General features: G+C 47.8%; 1 protein-coding gene across 2 annotated transcripts in view; it reads right to left on the bottom strand.

Annotated features, from left to right (window-relative positions):
- Positions 1–26,889, bottom strand: part of EPB41L5 (erythrocyte membrane protein band 4.1 like 5) — a 562,556-nt gene that overhangs the window by 82,654 nt on the left and 453,013 nt on the right. For both annotated transcript variants that reach the window (XM_063933986.1, XM_063933985.1), the window contains exon 21: positions 3,850–3,943. In XM_063933986.1, coding sequence (XP_063790056.1) covers positions 3,850–3,943 — 94 coding nt within the window. The remainder of the gene's footprint in view (positions 1–3,849; positions 3,944–26,889) is intronic.

The raw sequence follows: 26,889 nt of genomic DNA, 5'->3' as shown, positions 1-26,889 counted from the left end.
CCCTCTTGTAGGACTTCTTTGTTTGTTTGTCTGTACACTGAATTTTTTTTGAAAGAACTCCACGGAGACTGGTTTTTACTTTGATGTTGTACAACCGAATCTGTTTTGTATACTTTTTTGTCTCTCCTGGTATAAATAAAGAGTTTAAAAAAAGAAAAGAAAAGATCACTCAAAAAACTAGTAAGACTAAAAAATAACATAAGAAAGCTTAGGGCTGCTAAAAGGAACAGCAGCCCTCTGACCATGGTCCGGCTCCTGCCGCACCAAACAAAAAACTGATTTGCCAGTGGGCGGGGATATATGGATGGGCCCGTTGCATCCTGGGAGGCCTGAAAGCTTTTGATCGTTTGGTGCCAATCTGCTGTCGCTCCATCATATCCCATTGTTATCCTGTGGATAACTTGTAGACCCTGCCGGAGAAAGGTGGTACTTTTAGCCTTTGGAGCCGAAAGGATTAGTACTCGGCAGACAAGCAGTTTTAGCAGACGCAAAGTCAGCAACAATCTTGTTCAGATATTCCCCAAAAAGGATGTTTCCCTTAAAAGGGATCACCTCCAAGGTCTTTTTAGAGTCCAGATCCACAGACCAGGAACGCAAACACAGAATCCAGCGAGCCAAAATGGACGTAGTAGACACTTTGGCTGCCAGCACACCGGCATCAGAGGCTGCCTCCTATATGTAATGAGAGGCTGTGGTAATATATGAAAAACTGTCTGGCATTATCAGAAAAATTAGAAGGTAGCTCCGCTTCAGCTTCTTGAACCCAGGCTTCAATAGCTTTTGCAGCCCAAGAAGCCGCAATAGTAGGTCTATGCACAGCACCCGCAAGAGTCTAAATAGACTTTAAGCAACCCGACACCCGCTTATCCGTCGGTTCCTTCAGAGAGGTGACAGTAGTGACAGACAGAGTAGAAGACACCACCAGACGTGCAACATGCGAGTCCACCAGAGGTGGTGTTTCCCAATTTTTACTTAACTCTGCAGCGAGGGGATAACGAGCTAGCATCTTTTTAGACAGGGAGAATTTCCTTCCTTGAGACTCCCGGCATCCCTGACATATGTCAACTAAATGGTCAGACTGTGGCAAAACTAATTTAGTAACCTTCTGACGTTTGTACTTACCAGGTTTCTTAGACGTATCTGGAGGTTCAGTTTCATCATCAATCTGAAGAATCATTTTGATAGCCTCAAAGAGGTCAGGAACATCCACCTGTATTGAATTGTAGATTCCCCATCAGAAGCATCTGCATCAATGTCTGATGGTTCAGTATATATGCCATCTTCATCGGATGAAGTATCCAAAACATGCGTGGATTGTGAGGAAGAAATGGCCCGCTTAGATGACCCTTTGGTCCTAGGGGGGCGAAGGTCAGGCTTTTGTTTAACCAAGGACTGATTTAACTGCTGTAACTGAGTCGACAGAGAATCCACCCATGGTGGATTTAAACAGGGACAATATGTGATTGTACAGGCACAGGAGGTCCCACAGGGGGCACAAGTCTCGTTACTAGCGTAGTTCGTAAATTAGAAAAAGCAGCCCAAGGTGGGTCTTGGTGTGCCACCGGTGCTGCAGGCTGACCGAGGGGTACAGAACCCCCAAAACCTGGACCATCAGCTGGAATATTTTCCTCAGATAAATCCGCGGCGTCGACACTGCATGACGCAGGATCAGCCATGGATCTCCTGCCCTGTGACGCAGACATTATTGGAGAATGTAGCTCTAGGGCAGGCCTGGCCAACCTGTGGCTCTCCAGCTGTTGTAAAACTACAAGTCCCATCATGCTTTGCTACAGTTTTGCTATTAGGGAAGGCTAAAACTGTGGCAGGGCATGCTGGTATGTGTAGTTTCACAACATCTGGAGAGCCACAGGTTGGCCAGGCCTGCTCTAGGGCGTAACAGTATAATATAGCCAGACAGTACCTGACAAAAAACCCCTGTGGAGTGTGATTGCAAATGCAGATCACAAACTAAAGGATTTAAGTGGTATATGGTGACTGAAATACACAGAGAAATATACAAAATATATTATAACACACACACACATATATATATATATATATATATATATATATATATATATATATATATATATATATATATATAACCCTGATACATCTTAGCCCCTGTTAAATATAGGGATAGCAATGTGTGTGAGATACATGGAATAGGAACCACACAGCAGCTATTAGCACTCACAGTCAAATATGCAATGCAGAAATTATTACAAACAATAAAACTGCACTGGACCAGCAATACTAAGTAAAGCTATGTATGTATACAGATATAACAATGCACAGTAAATACTGGATGTATATCACAGGATACTTGTACTAAATTTCCCTATAGTAATGCACTTGTTCTTCACTAACACGGTCTAAACGACATGTAGAATACTTAAGTGTCCTGTAAATGCACTGCGCTGATGATGCAGGCGGCTTTACAGAGGACACAGTGCCCAGCAGTCCCAGAATCAGCGCAGCTCTGTGTAATGGCTCCCAAACACTGACAGGGAGTGAGGGAGAGAGCTCCAGGGCGGGAACATCTGCTGTAGATGGCGGCTGGGGGAGGGGCTACAGGTCAGAGCCTTATCCCCTCTGCTGGACTTCACCACCGGGTACTATGGAGCCTATACTAAGCGGATTTTATTAAATCCGACCTGTGCTCCTTGCCCTGGTGGATATAATGGGGTCCCTGCACGGCCACAGTGTCCACGCCAGCGGCACGGTTCGTCTCCGGAGACCACGACCGGATCGCAATTTTAGTGGGTCCCGCCTGGGGGACCCTCTTACCTCCTCCCTATCGTGTGGCCACGTGATCCTGGAGAGCAGCGGCGGTATGTGTGCCTGATGAGACCGGAGCGCCTCCGCTGTAAGTACCCAGCAACAAGGGCATGGGAGTATACAGCGCCGCTGGGGGAGGTGAGGGAGCCGCAGCACGATATGTCAGTATGACATATAGCACCAAGTGCCTATGCTGCGGCCCTTGAAGTCTTCTTTCTTCTAGTTAGAAAAGCTCTTTTCCGAGCCGCCTAGCGCAGCCCTCCCTGTTAGCTGCCTGCACTGCAGGCACCAACTTACAAACTGAGCTCCAGTGCCTGGAGGCGGAGATACAGAGGAGGCGGTGCAGAGCATATTGGGATCAGTCAAAGCTTTAGCCTGTTGGTGCCTCGGATCAGGATCCAACTCTACACCCCAATGTTATTCCCTACGGATTACTGTGTACCCTGCTACAGAAAATGAATTTATTCCATTTTTGGAAAAAGGCTGTAACATAACAAAATGTGGAAAAAGTGAAGCGCTGTGAATACTTTCCTGATGCACTGTATATATCTGGAAGTGCTTACAACTTATTATAGTCTCCCTCTGGTTTGTATCACAAAGATATTTATTTTGAAGACCTCAGCCAGATGGTAGTTTAGTGGAAGCAGCAGCCTGAGAGGCTAGATGGGTCAGATTATATTGTGGAACTCTTCTCTTGATGTAAAGAGTTAAGTTCTAAAAGTTTCTGAATAAAACAAAAAAATCAAACAAAATTAAGTAGTATCACTGAATTAACTGAGTGTGCAACAACTTTTTCACATGCCCCACTTACAATTTTTTTTAAACTTTTTTTTCAATCTGTTAAATTCAGCATGTAATAATTGTGCATAAAAGTGTGCTGAAATGGCTCATATTCAGGCATGTACTCTGCAGGTGTTGTGTACCTGGCTTCACGTAGAGATTCCATTAAATTTGCAACCATATTTCGGAAGGTGCTGCAGCAGTGTAACAGGATGGATTTATAAAAGGAAATTTCCATCCTCCCAATACACAAAGCTATAAAATAATGAGAGTATGTGACCAGAATACCTTTATTCCTGGTGCCTTTTCTGCAGTGGGGGCAGCGGATGGGGTTGCTGTACTTTCTCGTTTAGATTCTTTCACTTCTTGATTTTCAAAATTTCTACAGACAAAAAGCAAAATGATTAGACAAAAGACTTTGCACGATTAATTACTGATAATTGTGACAGACTTCCTCTTAATGTCAACTGTAAAGATGAGTAACCAAGTACTAGGCAGAATTTGGTTTTTCTGCATTTACATACACACACCACCAGAGATGGTCACAGACAAACTGTCACACACAGACGGACACAATGTATGTGTGCACAGATACACAGTTTCTTCCAGATGATTTCAGGTGATGGTATGCGCATTACATATTGTGCTCTTCTTTGTACTAGATACAAACCTACTATTATTTTGCAGCAAACACAAAGTCTCCATCCAGCGGAAACAATTTTGTCGACTTTCAGATTTCACCAAAACTAAAGCTCAAATACCTTCACACATTTTTACAAGTTATATGGATTTCAGAAAAAGAAAACATTACATGACTGCACTAATAACATCTTGCAAATATTAAATATTAGAGATAAGCAAGTTCGGATTTAACGCCAGAATTAATGCTAGTTCTGTTTTATCCAGATTTTTTCTATTGGCTATCCAAAACACGCGACATCCGTGAGCCTATAAGATGCCATTTTGAGAACAGAGTAAATCCGAGTAAAACCGAACCCGCTCATCTCTATTAAATATCCATGGATGGTGTAATGCATAGCATTACTGCCTTACAGCACTGAGGTCTTGGGTTCGGTTCCCACCATGGTCCCATCTGTGTAGACTTTCCTCCATGTACTCTGGTTTTCTTCCACAAACCAAAAATATACTGGTAAGTTAAATGGCTACTAACGGATACTGGATTCCCAGTATCCCCTAGTCCGTAGGGGATACTGGGAATCCATTTCCTACCATGGGGTATAGAATAGTCCACTAGGAGCCATGGGAACTTTAAGAAATTGATAGTGTGCGCTAGCTCCTCCCTCAATGCCCCTCCTACCAGACTCAGTCTAGGAAACTGTGTCCGAGGAGACGGACATACTTTGAGAGAAGGATAGATAAGGAAAGTGGTGAGATTACGAACCAACACACAAAACAAGAGGAAAGCCATGCTTACCAAACTCGAAACAGGAACAGCAACAGCTGAACAAACCAGAATAATTAACCAAGTAACAGTGCAGGAAGAACGAAGCACCAGGCGGGTGCCCAGTATCCCCTACGGACTACAAGAAAAGTATTTACTGGTAGGTAATTAAAAACGAGATTTATGGTAAGAACTTACCATTGTTAAATCTCTTTCTGAGAGGTACATTGGGTTCCACAGGGAATGACATTGGGGTGTAGAGTAGGATCTTGATCCGAGGCACCAACAGGCTCAAAGCTTTGACCGTCTTCCCAGAATGCCTAGCGCCGCCTCCTCTATAACCCCGCCTTCGTTTTTGTTAACCAGTCCCATGCAGTAGCAGGCAAAAGAGACGACAACTGCTAGTAGCCATATACACCACATTCTCACGACAGGAGAAAGTGTCAGCGGCTAATGCCATACCAACCCAAAGAAGCTAAGTGCGTCAGGGTGGGCGCCCTGTGGAGCCCAGTGTACCTCGCAGAAAGATTTAACAACGGTAAGTTCTTACCATAAATCTCGTTTTCTGCTGCGGGGTACACTGGGCTCCACAGGGAATGACATTGGGGATGTCCTAAAGCAGTTCCTTATGGGTGGGGACGCACTGTAGCGGGCACAAGAACCAGGCGTCCAAAGGAAGCATCCTGGGAGGCGGAAGTATCGAAGGCATAAAACCTTATGAATGTGTTTACTGATGACCACGTAGCCACCTTGCACAATTGTTCAAGGGTCGCACCACGGCTGGACGCCCAAGAAGGTCCAACCGACCGAGTAGAATGGGCCTTTATGGTAGCAGGAGCTGGAAGGCCAGTCTGTACATAAGCATGTGCAATCACCATTCTAATCCATCTGGCTAGGGTTTGCTTGTGAGCAGGCCAGCCACGTTTGTGAAAACCAAACAGAACAAAGAGAATCCGACTTCCTAATGGAGGCAGTTCTCTTCACGTATATACGGAGAGCCTGTACCACATCCAAAGACCGCTCTTTGGAAGACAATTCAGGAGATGCAAAGGCCGGAACCACAATCTCCTGATTAAGGTGGAAAGAAGACACCACCTTAGATAAAACGTGTTCTAAGAACCACCCGATCACGATAAAAATAGATATGGTGACCTACAAGATAAGGCACACAAATCCGACACCCGTCTAGCCGAGGCAATAGCCAGCAGAAACAAAACCTTAAGAGAAAGCCTCTTAAGGTCTGCCAATTCATGGGGCTCAAATGGAGACTCTTGCAACACCTCTAGAACCACGGACAAATCCCAAGGAGCCACAGGCGGTACATAAGGAGGTTGAATCCGCAACACACCCTGAGTGAACGTATGAACATCAGGTAAAGCTGCAATTTTTCTCTGAAACCGAACCGACAAGGTAGAAATATGAACCTTGATGGAGGTCAGACGAAGGCCCAAGTCCAGGCCCTGTTGTAGAAGGCCACAAGTTTGGCCGTGCTAAACTGTTAGATGCGCACCAAGCAAAGTAAGAATTCCAGGCCCTATGGTAAATCCGAGCAGAAAGCGGTTTCCGGGCCTTCAACATAGTTTGAATGACCGCCTCAGAAAATCCTTTGGCTCTCAAGACGGAAGCTTCAAGAGCCACGCCGTCAAAGCCAACTGGGCTAAACCCTGATATACACAAGGGCCCTGAACGAGGAGATCTGGGCTCTGCGGAAGTAGAAGGGAACACTCTAACGAGAGACCCTGAAGGTATGAAAACCAATGCCGTCTGGGCCACGCGGTCGCGATCAGAAGTAGGATTCCTCCTTCTTGCTTGAACTTCCTTATTACTCTGGGCAAGAGTGACACCGGAGGGAACACGTATGGCAGCTGAAAGTTCCATGGAATTGCCAGTGCGTCCACAAACGCTGCTAGAGGATCCCTTGTCCTTGCTCCGAAGACCGGAACCTTGTGATTGTGTCGAGACGTCATCAGGTCCACATCTGGAAGGCCCCACCTGTCCACGAGGAATTGAAACACTTCTGGATGGAGGCTCCACTCTCCGGCGTGTACTTCCTGATGACTGAGAAAATACGCTTCCCAGTTGAGGACTCCGGGAATGAACACTGCCGATATTGCTGGCTGAACACTGCCGATATTGCTGGCAGATCGCGTTCCGCCCAATAATGGATTTTTGAAACTTCCAGCATTGCCATGCGGCTTCGACTGCCATCTTGATGATTTATGTACGCCATCGTGGTGGCGTTGTCTGACTGTACTTGAACAGGCCTGTTCTGTAATAGAGGCAGGGCAAGCATCAAAGCATTGGACACTGCACGCAACTCCAGAATGTTTACGGGAGGAGAGATTCCTCCTTGGTCCACCGACCCTGGAGAGAGAGTGTTGCTCCAACACCGTGCCCCAACCCCGCAGACTGGCATCCATTGTCAGTAGGACCCAGTTGGGGATCCAGAAGGGACGATCTGACGACTGAGAAAGTCCGCTTCCCAGTTTAAGACCCTCGGAATGAATACTGCCGATATGGCTGGCAGATGCGTTCCATCCACACTGAAGAATCCTTGATACTTCCCTCATTGCCATGTGGCTTCGAGTGCCGCCTTGATGATTGATGTACGCCACTGTGGTGGCATTGTCCGACTGTACTTGAACAGGTCTGTTCTGTATTAAATAATGCTGGGCCAAGTTCAGAGCATTGAACACTGCCCGCAGTTCCAGAATGTTTATCGGGAGGAGAGACTCCTCCTTGGTCCACCAACCCTGAAGGGAGTGTTGGTCCAACACCGCGCCCCAACCTCTCAGACTGGCATCTGTCGTCTGAAGGACCCGGTTGGAGATCCAGAAGGGACGACCTTTGCTCAATCGTTGGTCCTGAAGCCACCAGCTCAGTGACAGACGGACCTCCGGAGACAAGGAGATCATTTGAGACCTGATGCGGTGAGGCAGGCCGTCCCACTTGGCAAGAATCAGCCTCTGGAGAGGGCGGGAATGGAATTGAGCGTACTCCACCATGTCGAAAGCAGACACCATGAGACCTAGCACTTGCATTGCCGAATGTATCGATACTTGCAGACGAGATAGGAAGCATCGAATCCTGTCCTGAAGCTTCAGGACTTTCTCCTGAGACAAGAACAACCGTTGGTTGTGAGTGTCCAACAATGCTCCCAGGTGTACCATGCTCTGAGCAGGGACCAGGGAGGATTTCTTCCAGTTGATGAGTCACCCGTGGGCTTGCAGGAACCAGATAGTCAAATCTAGATGACGTAGGAGAATCTCTGGGGAATTTGCCAGGATCAACAAGTCGTCCAAGTACGGTAGGATCCTGACCCCTTGACGGCGAAATACAGCCGTCATTACCGCCATAACCTTGGTGAAGACTCGTGGAGCCATGGTCAAACCAAAAGGTAACGCCCGAAACTGGTAATGGAGGTTGGCAACCGCAGACCTCAGCGAGCAAGCATCTTCTTGTGAGGCGTGAACTTCTTTCCTGGATTTTCCCAGGACTCCTGACGTATGGCAACTAAATAGAATGAGGTAAAATAGGATTTTACTTACCGGTAAATCTATTTCTCGTAGTCCGTAGAGGATGCTGGGGACTCCGTAAGGACCATGGTGAATAGACGGGCTCCGCAGGAGATAGGGCACTTTAAGAAAGCTTTGGATTCTGGGTGTGCACTGGGTCCTCCCTCTATGTCCCTCCTCCAGACCCCAGTTAGAGAAACTGTGCCCAGAGGATATGAACAGTACGAGGAAAGGATTTATGTAACCTAAGGGCGAGATTCATACCAACCACACCGTATAACTTGTGATAAACTACCCAGTTAACAGCATGAACGAGTAACATAGCTTCGGTTCAAGACCGACCAACTACAACATAACCCTTATGTAAGCAATAACTATATACAAGTCTTGCAAAAGAAGTCCACACTTGGGACGGGCGCCCAGCATCCTCTACGGACTACGAGAAATAGATTTACCGGTAAGTAAAATCCTATTTTCTCTAACGTCCTAGAGGATGCTGGGGACTCCGTAAGGACCATGGGGATTATACCAAAGCTCCCAAACGGGCGGGAGAGTGCGGATGACTCTGCAGCACCGATTGAGCAAACAGGAGGTCCTCCTCAGCCAGGGTATCAAACTTATAGAACTTTGCAAAGGTGTTTCACCCCGACCAAGTAGCAGCTCGGCACAGTTGTAGTGCCGAGACCCCTCGGGCAGCCGCCCAAGAAGAGCCCACCTTCCTAGTGGAATGGGCCTTAACCGATTTAGGCAATGGCAATCCTGCCGTAGAATGCGCCTGCTGAATCGTGTTACAGATCCAGCGAGCAACTGTCTGCTTTGAAGCAGGAACGCCAACCTTGTTGGCCGCATACAGAACAAACAGAGCTTCAGTCTTCCTGATCCTAGCTGTTCTGGTCACGTAAATCTTCAAAGCCCTGACCACATCCAGGGACTCGGAGTCCTCCAAGTCCCATGTAGCCACAGGCACGACAATAGGTTGGTACATATGAAAAGATGAGACCACCTTGGGCAGAAATTGAGGACGAGTCCTCAACTCTGCCCTATCCACGTGAAAAATCAGGTATGGGCTTTTATATGATAAAGCCGCTAATTCCGAAACACGCCTTGCAGAAGCTAAGGCCAACAACATGACCACTTTCCAAGTGAGTTATTTCAACTCCACTGTTTTGAGTGGTTCAAACCAAGGTGACTTGAGGAAACTTAATACCACGTTAAGATCCCAAGGCGCCACCGGAGGTACAAAGGGAGGCTGAATATGCAGCACTCCCTTCACAAAAGTCTGTACTTCAGGAAGAGAAGCCAATTTTCTTTGAAAGAAAATGGATAAGGCCGAAATTTGGACCTTTATGGACCCTAACTTTAGGCCCAAATTCACTCCCGTTTGAAGGAGCAGACGGCCCAAATGGAACTCCTCCGTAGGAGCAGCTCTGGCCTCACACCAAGAAACATATTTCCGCCATATACGGTGATAATATTTCGATGTCACACCCTTCCTAGCCTTGATCAGGGTAGGAATGACCTCCTCCGGAATCCCTTTTTCAGCTAGGATCCGGCGTTCAACCGCCATGCCGTCAAACGCAGCCACGGTAAGTCTTGGAACAGACCGGGCCCCTGCTGCAGCAGGTCTTGCCTTAGAGGAAGAGGCCACGGATCTTCTGTGAGCCACTCTTGCAGATCCGGATACCAAGTCCTCCTTGGCCAATCTGGAACAATGAGAATTGTTCTGACCCTTCTTAGTCTTATTAATCTCAACACATTGGGTATGAGAGGCAGAGGAGGAAACACATAGACCGATCTGAACACCCATGGTGTCACCAGAGCGTCTACCGCTACCGCCCGAGGGTCTCTTGACCTGGCGCAATACCTCTTTAGCTTTTTGTTGAGACGGGACGCCATCATGTCTATTTGAGGCAGTCCCCACCGATCCACGATCTGTGTGAAGACTTCTTGATGAAGTCCCCACTCTCCCGGATGCAGGTCGTGCCTGCTGAGGAAGTCCGCCTCCCAGTTGTCCACCCCCGGGATGAACACTGCTGATAGTGCGCTTACATGGCCTTCCGCCCAGCGCAGAATCCTGATCGCCTCTGCCATGGCCACTCTGCTCCTTGTACCGCCTTGGCGGTTTACATGAGCCACTGCCGTGATATTGTCCGACTGAATCAGAACCGGTTTGTTCTGAAGCCATTCCTCCGCCTGGCGTAGGGTGTTGTAAATGGCCCTTAACTCCAGGACATTGATGTGGAGACAAGTCTCTAGGCTTGACCAGAGACTTGGGAAATTTCTTCCCAGTGCGACAGCCCCCCAACCTCGGAGGCTCGCGTCCGTGGTCACCAGGATCCAGTCCTGAATGCCGAACCTGCGACCCTCTAGGAGGTGAGCACTGTGCAGCCACCACAGGAGAGATACCCTGGCCCTGGGAGACCGGGTGATCCGTTTCTGCATATGTAGATGGGACCCGGACCATCTGTCCAATAGGTCCCATTGGAAAGTCCTCGCATGGAACCTGCCGAAGGGGATGGCCTCGTATGAAGCCACCATCTTCCCCAGAACCTTTGTGCAATGATGCACCGAAACCTTTTTTGGCTTTAAAAGGTTCCTGACCAGGGCTATGAGCTCCTGAGCCTTCTCCACCGGAAGAAAAACTCTTTTTTTGGTCTGTGTCTAGAATCAGGCCCAAAAAGGCCAGACGCGTTGCAGGTACTAGCTGGGATTTCGGTAAATTGAGAATCTAGCCGTGCATCTGCAACGTCTTCACAGACAGAGACACGCTGTCCAGCAACTTCTCACGAGATCTCGCCTTTATAAGGAGATCGTCCAAGTACGGGATAATTGTGACTCCCTGCTTGCGCAGGAGCACCATCATTTCCGCCATTACCTTGGTGAAAATTCTCGGGGCCGTGGAAAGACCAAACGGCAACGTCTGAAATTGGTAGTGACAATCCTGTATTGCAAATCTCAGAAACGCCAGGTTCAGGGATGTTAGATTTAGAATGGGTCTGACCGAACCGTCCGGTTTCGGTACCACAAACAGGGATGAATAATAACCCTCTCCTTGCTGGAGATGAGGAACCTTGATTATCACCTGTTGAATGTACAATTTGTGTAGCCGGCAGAGCCGATTTGAAAAACCGGCGAGGGGGCATGTCTTCGAATTCCAGTCTGTATCCCTGGGAAACAATCTCTATTGCCCAGGGATCCACCTGTGATTGAACCCAGACGTGGCTGAAAAGATGAAGACGTGCCCCCACTTGATCTGACCCCCCCCCGGAAAGCCCCAGCATCATGCTGTAAACTTTGCGGAAGTAGGGGAGGACTTCTGCTCCTGGGAACTAGCTGAGTGCAGCTTTTTTCCCTTGCCTTTACCTCTGGCAACGAAGGACGATCCTCGTACCTTCTTGTTTTTATTGGAACGAAAGGATTGCATTTGATAACGTGGTACCTTCTTAGAATGCTGCGGGGGAACATAAGGTAAAAAATTCGATTTACCGGCCGTAGCAGTAGAGACTAGGTCCGAGAGGCCTTCTCCAAACAACTCCTCCCCCTTGTAAGGCAATGACTCCATATGCCGCTTTGAGTCGGCGTCTCCCGTCCACTGTCGGGTCCACAAAAGCCGCCTAGCAGAAACAGACATAGCGTTTATTCTAGAGCTTAGTAAACCAATGTCTCTCTGAGCATCCCTCATATACAAGGCAGCATCTCTGATATGCTCCATGGTCATTAGAATGGTATCCCTATCTAAGGTGTCCATCTCCGTAGATAAGGAGTCTGCCCATGCCACGACAGCACTACAAACCCAGGCCGACGCCATGGCCGGCCTAACTATAGTTCCTGAATGTGTGTAAATGTGCTTCATGGTAATTTCCTGCTTGCGATCAGCAGGATCCTTGAGGGAAGCAGTATCCGGAGAAGGCAGTGCCACCTTCTTGGATAAGCGTGTCAGCGCCTTGTCTACTTTAGGCGCAGATTCCCATCGTATCCGATCCTTCTGTGGAAAAGGATACGTCATGAGAATCCTTTTGGGAACATGGAGTCTCCTATCCGGAGATTCCCAAGCCTTTTCGCATAATTCGCTTAGCTCAAATGAGGACGGAAACGTGACCTCAGGCTTTTTCCCTTTATACATGTGAACCCTCGTGTCAGGGACAGGGGGTTCCTCCGTGATATGCAAAACCTCTTTTATGGCAATAATCATGTGCCTAATACCTTTTGCCACCTTCGGCTGCAATTTTGCATCCTCATAGTCGACACTAGAGTCAGTATCTGTGTCGGTATCTGTGTCAGCGACCTGGGATATGGGGCGCTTTTGAGACCCTGAAGGTCCTGGCACCACAGGGACAGGCACGGACTGGCTACCTGACTGATCCCTAGCTTCAGCCTTGTCTAATCTTTTATGCAGGAGATTTACATTTGCATTCAAGACATTCAGCATATCCACCCAGTCCGGTGTCGGCGTTGCCGACGGCGACCTGACATTCAAGCATTCCCCCCTCCACATTAAGCGAGCCTTCCTCATCAAACATGTCGACACACACGTACCGACACACTGCACACACCAAGGGAAACTTTTTCTGAAGACAGTATCCCCCTTAAAGGCCCTTTGGAGAGACAGAGAGAGAGTATGCCAGCACACACCCCAGCGCAACAACCTGGAGACCAACACAGAATGCTTTTCCCCAGCAGCTGTATTATACTTTATCCGCCAATTATGTGCCCCCCCCCTCTTTTTTTAAACTCCCTTCACCGTGTGTAAGCAGGGGAGAGTCCGGGGAGCTTCCTCTCAGCGTTCTGTGGAGAGAGAAATGGCGCTGGTGAGTGCTGAGGGAGAAGCCCCGCCCCCTCTGCGGCGGGCTTCTGTCCCGCTCAAAATCGTGTAAAATGGCGGGGGCTCAATTATATACATGTACAGTGCCCAACTGTACATGTTTATACCTATTTGCCATCTAAGAGGTGTTATTATTGCTGCCCAGGGCGCCCCCCCCCCTGCGCCCTGCACCCATACAGTGACCGGAGTGTGTGAGGTGATGTGGAGCAATGACGCACAGCTGCAGTGCTGTGCGTTACCTCTGTGAAGCTGAAGGCTTCTGCCGCCTGAGATGTCTTCTTGCTTCTGTTCTTCTGGCTCTGTGAGGAGAACGGCGGCGTGGCTCCGGGGGTGGACGCCCAGGACGAACCTGTGTTCACCCCCTGTGAAGCTAATGGTGTCCAGTAGCTGAGGAAGCAGATCCTATCAGTTAAGTAGGTCTGTCCCTCTCTCCTCAGTCCCTCGATGCAGGGAGCCTGTTGCCAGCAGTGCCCCCTGTGAAAAAGTAAAAATCCACACAAAAATGCTTTCTGTAGCAAAGAACTCAAGAGAGCTCCCTGCAGTGCGCACTTCATCCTCTGGGCACAGAGGTCTGGAGGAGGGACATAGAGGGAGGAGCCAGTGCACACCCAGAATCCAAAGCTTTCTTAAAGTGCCCTATCTCCTGCGGAGCCCGTCTATTCCCCATGGTCCTTACGGAGTCCCCAGCATCCTCTAGGACGTTAGAGAAAACTTGTTTAACCACCTCCTGACGTTTAAACCTGTCTGTTTTTTTAGGGGCATCATCAGGCTCCATGTCATCAGTAATTTGAACAATGGTCCTGATAGCCTCAAACAAGTCAGGAACATCCACCTGTGAAACGGATTCCCCATCAGAAGCGTCAGGATCAGAATCTGTGGGATCAGTATAAACGCTATCCTCATCAGACGAGGAGCCTGGGACGTTGGTGGATTGTGAGGAAGTAATGGCCCGCTTAGAGGACCCCTTGGTCTTAGGCGGGCGAGGGTTAGACTTCTGAGTAGTCAGTGATTGCTCAGTTACAGCAATTGAACCAGACAGTTGATCTGCCCATGGCGGTTAACCGCGGGGACCATAAGCGGTTGTACCAGCACAGGAGGTCCCATAGTCTAGTTACCAGCTTATTTAAAATCGTTGCGAAGGTAGCCAAAGGTTGGTAATTTTGAACCCGCATTGCTACAGTCCCACTTGGGGGTAAGGATCCCCCAGAACCTGAACCCTCAGATGCTATGTTTTCCTCAAATGTGTCTGCAGCGTCACCACCACGCAATGTGGGATCAGCTCCAGCACCATTGCCCTTTATAGCCGACATATCCGAAAGCTCAATACAAGGCAACATAGGGGGTCATTCCGAGTTGTTCGCTCGTTGCCGATTTTCGCTATATTGCGATTAGTCGCTTACTGTGCATGCGCAAAGTTCGCAGAGCGCATTCGCTTAGTTATTTTACACAAAAGTTAGGCATTTTACTCACGGCATAACAAGGTTTTTTCCTCGTTCTGGTGATCGTACTGTGATTGACAGGAAGTGGGTGTTTCTGGGCGGAAACTTGCCATTTTCTGGGCGTGTGCGAAAAAACGCTGGCGTTTCTGGGAAAAACGCGGTAGTGTCTGAAGAAACGGGGGAGTGTCTGGGCGAACGCTGGGTGTGTTTGTGACGTCAAACCAGGAACGAAACTGACTGAACTGATCGCAATGGCTGAGTAAGTCTCGAGCTACTCAGAAACTGCTAAGAAATTTCTATTCGCAATTCTGCTATGCTAAGATACACTCCCAGAGGGCGGCGGCTTAGCGTGTGCAATGCTGCTAAAAGCAGCTAGCGAGCGAACAACTCGGAATGAGGGCCATAGTGCAATATCAGCAGCACAATACCTGACAAGAATCCCCTGTGCAGTGTATTAGCACAAACAGGGAATTCAAGAGGTATATGGTGACTAAAAATCACAGAGAAAAATACACACCGAGTATATCCTGTGAACTACCTATATTAAATGATAAACCTGACGCACTTAGCCCCCTCAGGTTATAGAAGAATATAGGGATAACAATCTGAGTGAGATACACGAAATGGAGGTCACACAGCAGCTATATGCACACACACACACACACACACACACACACACACACACACATAGTCACATTGTACAATGCAGAAATTATGACATGCAATAAAACTGCACTGGACTAGCAATACAGAGTAGTACTATGTATACACTCAATAGATATAACAATGCACAGTAAAGACTGGATGTATATCACAGGGGACTTGTACTATAGAACCCTGACTAAATACACCCTTTCTTAACTAACACTGTCAGCAGACATGTAGAATACTTAAGTGTCCTGTAAAATGCACAGCGCCGACATGCAGGCGGCTTTGCAGAGGAGGATTTGCCCAAACAGTCCCAGGATCAGCTCAGCTTGTCCTAATGGTGCCCAAACGCCGACAGGGAGTGAGGGAGAGAGAGAGATGCAGCTCCAGGGCGGGAACATTTACTCTAAATGGCGCCCTGGGGCTGGGGGAAGGGCTACAGGTCAAAGCCTTATCCCCCTGATGGACTTCACCACTGGGTACTGTGGGCATATATAAACAGTTTATGAGAGAAAACCGACCTGTGGCCTTGCCCTGGTGGTCTAGTGGGGTCCCTGTACTACCACAGTGTTCACGCCAGCACGTGCAGCCCGCCTCCCACTTGCCGCGCGGGATCGCGATTTACAGCGGGTCCCGCCGGGGAGACCCACTTACCTCCTTCCCTGAGTGCGGCTACGCGATCCAGGAGAACAGCGGTCATGTGTGTGACTAACTGGAAGAAAACCGGAGCCTCCGCTGTAGGTACCCAGCAACATTGGCGCGGGAGTGTACAGCGCCGCTGGGGGAGGTGATGAAGCTGCAGCAGGAGATGTCTGACTGACCTTTAACACAGTCAGTGTCTCTGCTGCAGCCCTTGAAGTCTTCATTTTTCTTTAAAACCTTCTTTTCAGGGATGCTGGAGCAGCCCCCCTGTTGCATGCCTGCTTACTGCATGTCACCAACTACAAAACTGAGCTCCTGTGCATGGAGGAGGTGTTATAGAGGAGGCGACGCTAGGCATTCTGGGAAGAAGGTCAAAGCTTTGAGCCTGTTGGTGCGTCGGATCAAGATCCTACTCTACACCCCAATGTCATTCCCTGTGGAGCCCAGTGTACCCCGCAGCAGAAATCCTATTTTCTCTTTCTTCCCTAGGGGATACCGGGAATCCATTTAGTACCATGGGGGAAGTACCAAAGCTCCCAAACCGGGTGGGAGAGTGCTTAGGTTCCTGCAGCACTGATTGACCAAACTGAAGGTCCTCAGAGGTCAAAATTTCGAACTTGTAAAACTTGCAAATGTGTTCGAACCTGACCAAGTAGCTGCTCGGCAGAGCTCTAAAGCCGAGACATCCCGGGCAGCCGCCCAAGAAGAACCCACCGACCTAGTAGAGTGGGCCTGTACAGACTTTGGAACCAGCAAGCCTGCCATGGAATAACCATGCTGGATAGTGAGCCTATCCAGCGTGCAATTAACTGCTTTGAAGCAGGACACCAAATTTTATTAGGATCATAGAGAACGAACAGCGAGTCCAATTTCCTGTGATGAGCTGTCCTCATTACATACACCTTCAAAGCCCTTACAACATCCAAAGACTTTGAAGTAGCAGAGGTGTCCATAACAACCGAAACCACAATAGGTTGGTTGATGTGAAACGCAGACACCACCTTATGAAGAAGTTGCTGACGAGTTCTGAGTTCAGCTCTGTCCTCATGGAAAATTAGGTAGGGGCTCCTATAGACAACGCCCCTAGCTCCGACACACATCTTGCTGAAGCCAAGGCCAACAGTGTGACGGTCCTCCACATAAGGTACTTTACGTCAACCTCCTGTAACGGTTCAAACCAGTCTGATTGGAGGAACTGCAGCACCAAGTTAAGATCACAAGGTGCCGTGGAAGGCACAAAGAAAGGTTGGAAGTGCAGAACACCCTTCAAAAACGTCTGGACCTCAGGGAGAGAAGCAAATGGTTTCTGAAAGAAAATAGACAAGGCCGAAATCTGTACTTTTCTGGAACCTAGACGTAGACCCACATCCACTCCCGACTGCAGAAAAAGCAGGAAACGTCCCAGATGAAATTCCACCGCAGAATATTGTCTGCTCTCACACTAAGACATATTTCTTCCAAATATGGTGGTAATTGTTTAGACGTTACCCCCTTCCTGGCTTGGATCATATTCGTGATGACCTTGTAAGGAATCCCTCTCCTGGCTAGAATCAGCCATTCAACTTCCATCCCGTTAAACATAGCCGCAGTAAATCTTGATAGACGAACGGGCCCTGCTGCTGAAGAGGTAGAGGCCACGGATCTTCGAGCAGCATCTCGAGAAGATCCGCATACCAGGCCCTTCGTGGCCAGTCCGGGGCAATGAGGACTGCTTGAACCTTTTCCCTTTTTATAATTCTTAGGATCAGCGGAAGTGGAGGAAACATGCACACCAGCTGGTAGACCCACAGAGTTGTCAGAGTGTCTACCGCCACTTCTTGTGGGTCCCTCGACCTGGAACAATACCGCTTGAGCTTCTTGCCGAGTTGAGAGGCCAGCATGTCGATTTGTGGATATCCCCACCGACTTGTCAACCACCGGAACACCTCCGGGTGAAGGCCCCACTCCCGTGGTTGCAGGTCATATCTGCTGAGGAAGTCTGCTTCCCAGTTGTCTACTCCTGGAATGAAGACCGCTGACCACCCCACAGCATATTTTTCCACCCAGAGGAGAATTCTTGACACCTCTGATGTTGTGGCTCTGCTTTTCTTTCCGCCCTGTTGATTTATGTAAGTCACTGCCGTCACATTGTCCGACTGGACCTGAATGGCATGATTCTGAAGAAGAGATGAGGCCTGCAGAAGGGCGTTGTATATAGCCCCGAGTTCCAGGATGTTTATTGGAAGGACAACTTCCTGATTTGACCATCTTCCTTGAAACTGCTCCCCCTGGGTGACTGCGCCACAACCTCTGTGGTTAGCAGAATCCAATTCTGAATCCCGAACCTCCGACACTCGACTAGGTGAGAAATCTGTAGCCACCACAGAAGGGAGATCCTGGCTTTTGGCGACAGACGGATGGTGCATGTGAAGATGCGAGCCGGACCATTTGTCCAACAGATACAGCTGGAAGGGACTCGCATGAAACCTTCCGTACTGAATCGCCTTGTAAGAGGCCACCATTTTCCCCAGAAGTCGAATGCACAGATGCACAGAGATCCGGGTTGGCTTCAGGACAGCCCGAACCATCGACTGGATTACCATTTCCTTTTTCAAGGGAAGGAACAATTTGAGACTCTGTGTCCAGTATCATTCCCAGGAAAGGAAGCCTTTTGTGTTGGTTCTAGGTGAGATTTTGGTAGGTTCAGAATCCACCCGTGATCCAGGAGTAGTCTGGTTGAGAGGCCAATGCAGTCCAACAACCGCTTCCTGGACAGTGCCTTAATCAGAAGATCGTCCAGGTATGGAATTATGTTCACTCCCTGTTTGTGAAGTAGAATCGTCATCTCTGCAATCACTTTGGTGAACACTTTCGGTGCCGTGGAGAGACCAAATGGCAGGGCCTGGAATTGGCAGTGACAGTCCTGCATTGCAAACCGTAGATAAACCTTTTGAGGCGGCCAGATCGTAATGTAAAGGTACGCATCCTTGATATCCAGAGACACTAGGAATTCCCCCTCCTCCAGACCTAAGATCACCGCTCTCAGGGACTACATCTTGAATTTGAACACTCGTAAGTATGGGTTCAACAACTTGAGGTTCAGAATCCATCTTACCAAACCATCCAGTTTCGGTACTACAAACAAGTTGGAATAGTACCCCTTGTTTTGCAAATAAGGTGGAACTGGAACAATGACCTAAGTCTGTACCAGTTTTTGAATGGCGTCCTGTAAAGTTATACTTGCCTCTTGTGAAACTGGTAAGCCTGATTTGAACAATCTATGAGGTGGGAGTTTCTGGAACTCCAAATTGTAGCCCTGGGAAATAAGATCTATGACCCAGGGATCCTGGCCCGAACTTGTCCAGATGTGACTGAAGAATTTTAGCTGGGCTCTCACCTGCCAATCTTCCAGGCATCGCTGTCCACCATCATGCTGAAGGTTTTGAGGAAGCAGAGCTTGAGATCTGTTCCTGTGAACTGAAAGTTGATGGTTTGCGTGGTTTACCACTAGCGACTCTGGTGGCTGTAGAAGAACTTCTGTGTTTGCCCCTAAACTTGGCAATCCGAAAGGACTGTAAATTGGGACCTGAATAGGCCTTCCTAGCTTATCAGCAGGCCATCCTCTCTTGTGAAATCCGTAGAGAACGAAGAGAGTGTCTTTCTGATAACACTGGCATGATCCACGTAAATCCTTACGGCACGGACCACGTCCAGCAATGCATCTCCTGGAAAATCGGGACTACAATTTCTTCAGTAAGGTGGAATTTAGACACTACCTTAGGAAGATAGCCAGATCTAGTTCTGAGAACTACTTTATCTTAAAAAATCAGAAATGGGGAACGACATGACAATGCCCCTAAATCTGACACTCTTCTACCTGACGCCATGGCCAGTTGAAAGAGAACTTTAGCTGTCAACCATTTAAGATCCACTTTATTAAGTGGTTCAAATGGGGTAACTTGAAGGGCCCTTAGGACTAAACTTAAGTCCCAAGGCACTGTAGGAGAAACAAAAGGAGGTTGAATGCGCAGCATTCCCTGGAAAAAAAGTATGCACATCCTGTAAGTTGGAAACTTTCTTTTGGAACCAGTCAATGCTGACACTTGCACGCTCAAGGAAGCCACCTTCAAACCCTTATCCATTCCTGCCTGAAGGAATGCCAAGACCCTGGAAATTCTGAAAGACCTAGGGTCCATTTTCACTGCACCAATGAATATAGGGTTGCCACATTACGTGATAAATTCGAGCTGAGGAAGGTTTCCTTGCTCTGAGCATTGTTTTAATTACCTGTTGTGAGAATCCTCTTGACTTCAGGATAGAGGTCTCAAGAGCCACGCTGTCAAAGACAGTCAATCCAGATGTCTGTGATAAAAAGGACACTGCGTTAGTAGATTTGGATGTTGAAGGAGAAAGGAAAGGAGCATCCATCGACATTCTCTGCAGATCTGTGTACCAATGTCGTCTGGGCCAAGCCGGAGCTATTAGTATCACGGCAGCACCCTTTCCTTGCTTTATCTTTCTCACCACCCTAGGAAATAAGGTGATTGGAGGAGACACATAGGCCAGATGAAAATCCCATATCACCGACAGGGCATCCATAAAGATCGCTCTGGGATCCTTTGTTCTTGACCCATATGCGAGAACTTTGTTGTTCTGACGGGACGCCATGAGATCTATCTCTGGCAACCCCCACCTGTTGACTAGACCTCTGGATGTAGAGCCCATTGGTTTGCCTGAATAGCATGTTGACTGAGAAAATCCGCTTCCCAGTTTAGGACTCCAGTAACGAACACTGTGGACAAGGCTGGATGATGAAGTTCTGCCCACCTTAGTGTGTGATGTACCTCCTTCATAGTTTTTGGCTGCGAGTTCCTCCTTGATGACTGAGGTACGCTACTGCCGTTGCACTGTCCGAGCGGATCTGAAATGGTTTTCCCCAAAGGATGTCCTTTGCCTGAATCAGTGCCATGTATATGGCCTGAAGTTCCAATATATTTATTGGCAGGCAACATTCTTCTTTGGTCTATTGCCCCTGGAAACAAAACCTTCCTGACACTGCTCCCCAGCCCTGGAGACTGGTATCCGTTGTCAGAATTTCCCAATCTGATATCCAAAAGGGTCTCCCCTTGTCCAGATGGGATGTCTGTAGCCACCAAGCTAATGAATTTCTTACTTCCATCGTAAGGACCATATTCTGCGTTTTTATCATCTGATGCAAACCATTCCATTTGGCAAGGATCAGATGCTGCAGAGGCCTCGAGTGGAACTGTGCATACTCCACCATGTCGAATGGTGACACCATCAATCCCATAACAGGCATTAAAAGGATACCTTTTGACTGTGTATCAACTCCTGACTCCTTGACTGAACTTTTGATATCTTGTTCAGAGGTAAAATTACTCTCTGAAGGCTTGAATCCAGTACAGTCCCCAAGCGAGTCATCCGCTGGGACGGAAACAGAGACTATTCCTGTGACTGTGCCAGGATTAAAAAATTGTCGAGGTATGTAAAAATTCTTATCCCCTACTGGTGGAGATAAGCTGCCATTACCACCATAATTTTGGAAAATACACTGGGGCCTGTGGCTAACCTAAAAGGTAGGGCCTGGAATTGAAACTGCTCCTGGAGGATAGCGAACCTGAGATAGCATTGATGGGACCGAGCTATAGGAATATGTATGTAAGCATCCTGGATATCTAGGGATACCATATAAACCCCTGGCTCCATGGCCAAAATGATGGAACGTAAAGTCTCCATATGAAACCGAGGTACCCAAATGTATTTGTTCAGCACTTTGAGATTGAGAATGGGCCGAAATGACTCATTTGGCTTCTGAACTGGAAGACCGGTTGGAGTAAAAACCCTGTCCTCGTTGTGCAGGAGGAACTGGAATTACTACTCCTGACTGAAGCAATTTCTGAACTACCTCTTTCAAAGCCCTGGCATTCGTCTCTACCCGAGACGGGCTGGTACAAAAAAAACCTTAGAGGAGGGTGCTTCTTGAAGGCAAAAGCATAACCTAGAGAAACCGCTTTCAGCACCCAGGCATCTGTGGCAGACTGCTGCCAGATCTGTGCAAACTGAAGAAGTCGGCCCCCCCACCGTGGGATTCCCCAGGTGGAGGCTCGCACCATCAGGCTGATGGCTTATTTTCTGTTTTACCAACCGGTCCTCTGATAGCCCAATGCTTTTTAGTCTTATCAGACTTCTCGTACTGGGGCTGCTTGCCATTACTTTTCCCTTTAGCTTTTCGTTGAGACCGTAAGGGACAAAAAGCTGGAACTTTAGGTTTGAATATGTAGAGCAGGGCTGGCCAAACCAGTCCTCGAGATCTACCAACAGTACACATTTTCCAGATCACCTAGCTGGTGCACAGGTGTAGTCATTACTAATTAAGATGTGCTGCATTCATTCCTAACTGACAATTCTACAGGTCTCCAGGAGGCCTGGAAAACATGAACTGTTGGTAGATCTCGAGGACCGGTTTGGCCAGCCCTGATGTAGAGTCTGCTTCTGACTCCAAAATATCTGTCAATTCTTTACCAAAAAGAATATCTCCAGAAAAAGGCAAAGATTCCAAAACCTTCCTAGATTCTGAATCAGCTTTACACGTACGTAGCCAAACTGCTCTGCAAGCAGCTATTATTGGTACTATTGCCTCCAGGGCATCAGCTTCAACATCTTCCAAGAACATCACAGCCTGTGTTATATGTGCTACTGTGTATGGGATTTTTACTCTCTAGATGCCATTGAAAGATCCCCTTCCAATGCATCAGCCCAGGCAGCCACTGTCTTTGTTATCCAAGCTGAACCCATGGCTGGTCTTATGACTGCCCCAGACAGGGAAAAAATGTTTTTAAGAAAACCATCCACTCTCCTGTGACATCATTTAATGATGTTGAAGGCAGAGATTATGTAGATTTTCGCACTAATCGAATCACATGCGTATCTACTTTGGGAGCCACACCCCTTTTTAAACAATCCCCAGCTGGAAGAGGATAATTGGAATTCCATTTCCTAGGAATTCTAAACTTCTTACTGGGCGTAGCCCAAGCCTCTCCATGATTTCTGTCAGCTGATCTGACCCAGGAAACTCAGTCTGAACTGTTTTGGGATGTTTAAACACAGGTGCCTTGGTTTTTAACACAGGCTCTGCTGATTCCTCTAAAGATAGAATGGCTTTCATTGCCTTAACTAACTTGGCTATATCCACTAAGCTGAGACCTTCCTACTCCTTTTCGTATGCTGAACCAGAATTTATTGAGCTTTCATCCTTAGATGAATCCTCATCTGAAACATGTGTAGCCTGCGAGGATGAAGATTTACTTACCACTGGCTTATCAGCCTGTTTCTTTTGAGAGGCTGCAGCTGGCAGTGATAAACCGCAGGTAGGAAGCTGCATGTAAGGGTTAATCGTGTAACCTATCCCTGGTACAGGAGTTGGAATTATCCGCTCAGCTATACTGGATAATGTCTGTGCAAACATAGCCCAAGGGGGATCAACCTGCACCTGAATCTGCCTTGCATTTTTCAAGAGACCCTGGTGAAAGCTAAAACAATTTGCACACAAACCATCCTGAACCAAATCCTGAGAGGTTAACCCAGCTTTGCAAGACAAACATGATACGAGTGTTGGTGTTGCTATGAGTGTATTTTCCTCACCTTTGCCGCTCTTAGGCATGATAAAAAATCCACACTTACACAGTGTACTACACAATTTGTGACTGTAATCACTTTAAGCATTTTAAAGTGACATACAATCCGACTCTACCCTGCTATGCACCAGCATTGAGGATCAGAATAGAAAAAAACCTGACAGTATATAGTAAAGTTATCAATCACACTAGCAGTCAGTCACATGTTATACATTAGTATAATAAGCAATATGAGCACACAATCAACTATAAATACATTTCAAGTATGTAGGAGAACATATTACTGAATCGTGTTTAAAAAGATCTACCGTATTGAGACGCATAGCTAAAGAAACAATAGTAATAGTACACAGGCACATATGCAATAGGCACTTATCCAACTATTCGTACTCAAAAGGTAGACAGAGACTTAGTGCTGTATTACCCGTAATCCATAGAGTGGGATACAGGGAGACTCACCCCGCTACCAGGACCGATCAATACGTTTGCGAACGCTGAGTGGATCCAGTCGCTACTAGTGTACACTGACGTTCCATGAACCTATAGGTGACACAAACGATCAGTGAACACAGACTCACTAATCACACAGCCGCCTATGCTGCGACTGGGTCCCCTTTGTATACAGCGTCTCAGATGGAAACGGGAAAACAGTTCATGGAGGGAGACTCGGAGGAAACTGGTCATGAACCAGGGGTAGGGGCCACCAGGAGAGCGTCTGACTCCCCACTTCTGACATCAACCCTAGGGATCACGGCCTCATACTATTCCTGGAGACAATGATCCCTAGGGGCTAGCGCTGGTGCACCCGAGATGGCAGTCGCGTAAGTGACTGTTTGGTAGTCTCCTCCCAAAACAGTGCGGCTGTGTCCGTATTCCCCTTCCAAGCGGAACCGATACCTTACCTTCTCCCCTTGCTCCGGCCACAGAATACTAACATCTGCTGGACCTGCTAGTATATCAAACACAGACGCCCACCGAAACAGCACTGTACTTGTGGGTAAATGTTGTCGCGACCTGGCGGAAAGTTGTTGGAGCGACTCTTTCTAAGGTACGTATAAGACTCTTTTTAGAAAGAACACTCAAGAAAAAATAGTAAGACTATAAAAATAAAATAAGAAAGCTTAGGGCTTAAAAACAGGGCAAAAAAAAAGCAGCCCTCTGACCATGGTACGGCTCCTGCCGCACAAAACAAAAAACTGATTTGCCAGAGCCAGGATGCGGGGATATATGGACGGGCCTGTGGCATGCTGGGAGGAAGAAAAGCTTTGACCGACTGGTGCAAATCCACTGTCACTTCATCATATCCCAATGTTATCCTGTGGACCCTGCTGGAGAAATGCACAATTAACCCACAAAGAGCCCTTCCAGGGAGACACAGAGGAAGTATGGAACCAGCACACGGCGCTCTTAACGCTAATGCCAAGCTTAGCCGGATCGCAGACTAAGTACCTAGATTAGGGACTTAGTACACTAATAAGCGCTCCCCCCCTGCTATGACCCCCTGGTACCGCTTAGGTAATCTGGAGTCTCTGTGGAGGAGCTGCGTGTCCCTGTCAGTCAGCGCATATGTCAGCTGCAGAAGGAAAATGGCGCTGGTGAGCTGCTGGATCCACTCATAGTTAGGTCCCGCCCCTTCAATGGCGCGCGGTCTTCACGCTCTTTTTTATACTGGCTGTATGTGTCTACGTGCATAAAATGGAGACATACTCCTTTTAAGGCTTTGTTGCCAAACTGGGTACTGTGTCCGCTGTTTAGTGTCTGTGTCCTTAAACAGCGGGAGACGCAGTCCGCCCCGCTTAAAAGCCGTGCGCCTCCGTACCTTCATGTTGCCATAATGGCCAGCGAATCGCTAACCGGGACGCCGGCTTAGTACTCACCACTCTTCTTTCTTCTGGCTCTGTTAGGGGTGTTTTGCGTGCTGCGAGAATGTATGCTTGCTGTGGTGGGGCTTGCGAATAGTTCCCTCAGAAGCTAGTGTCCTGTCAGCGGGGAGTGGGACCATTAACCGTAAGAGAGGTTGGGCCGTTCCATCCCCTAAGTCCCACTAAGCAGGCAGGCTGGTGCCATCCAGTCCTGCCTGAAAATAACAAACACAGAAAATAAAGGCAGAAAACTCTTTAGGAGCTTTCAGAGATGTGACCGGCTCCTCCAGGCACATTTTCTAAGCTGAGTCTGGTAGGAGGGGCATAGAGGGAGGAGCCAGCACACACTATCAATTTCTTAAAGTGCCCATGGCTCCTAGTGGACCAGTCTATATACCATGGTACTAAATGGATTCCCAGTATCCCCTAGGACGTAAGAGAAAGATAAAAAAAAAGATAAACAATTATCCGTACTTTGTACATGGTAGGGTATATAGATTGTAGGCTCCACTAGGGCAGGTACTGATGTGAATGGCTTATGGCACATATTGCCTTTAAAGCAATACAAAATGTGTGTACAATATATACGTTATTGTAAGAACTTACCGTTGATAACGGTATTTCTCCTAAGTCCACAGGTTCCACAGGATAACAATGGGATATGATGGAACGGCAGCGGATTGGCACCAAATGATCAAAAGCTTTCTGGTCTCCCAGGATTCAACGGGCCTGTCCATATATCCCGCCAACTGGCTCAGGCAAATCAGTTGTATTCCAAAGCACAAGGCAGGAGCATCATGTAGAGCCCTAATCAGGCGAGAAGAATACACATGCACACCCTTCCATACAAGAAGGAAGAGGTTAGTGAGTAGAAGGATCCTCAAATCAGGTGCATCAGGGTGGGATCCCTGTGGACTTAGGAGAAATACCGTTATCAACGGTAAGTTCTTATCATAACGTATATTTCTCCAGCAGGGTCCACAGGTTATCCACAGGATAACAATGGGATTTCCCAAAGCAATTTAGTGGTGGGGACGCTCCTGATTGGACAGGAGAACCTTACACCCGAATTCAGCGTCATGAGAGGCAAAAGTATCCAAGGCATAATGTCTAATGAATGTGTTAATGGAAGACCATGTGGCTGCCTTACATATCTGTTCTGCTGAAGCACCATGTTGTGCTGCCCAAGAAGGACCTACCTTACGAGTAGGGTGAGCAGAGACATTAGCCGGAACAGGGAGATCAGCTCGAGAATATGCTTCTGAAATAGTCATTCAAAGCCATCTTGCCAGCGTTTGTTTAGTGGCAGGCCATCCTCACTTGTGAAATCCGTAGAAAACAAAGAGAGAATCCGTCTTTCTGAT

Source organism: Pseudophryne corroboree, chromosome 7 (genome assembly GCF_028390025.1).
Source record: "Pseudophryne corroboree isolate aPseCor3 chromosome 7, aPseCor3.hap2, whole genome shotgun sequence".
Classification (NCBI taxonomy): Eukaryota; Metazoa; Chordata; class Amphibia; order Anura; family Myobatrachidae; genus Pseudophryne; species Pseudophryne corroboree.
This window is presented reverse-complemented; position numbering and strand designations above follow the sequence as displayed.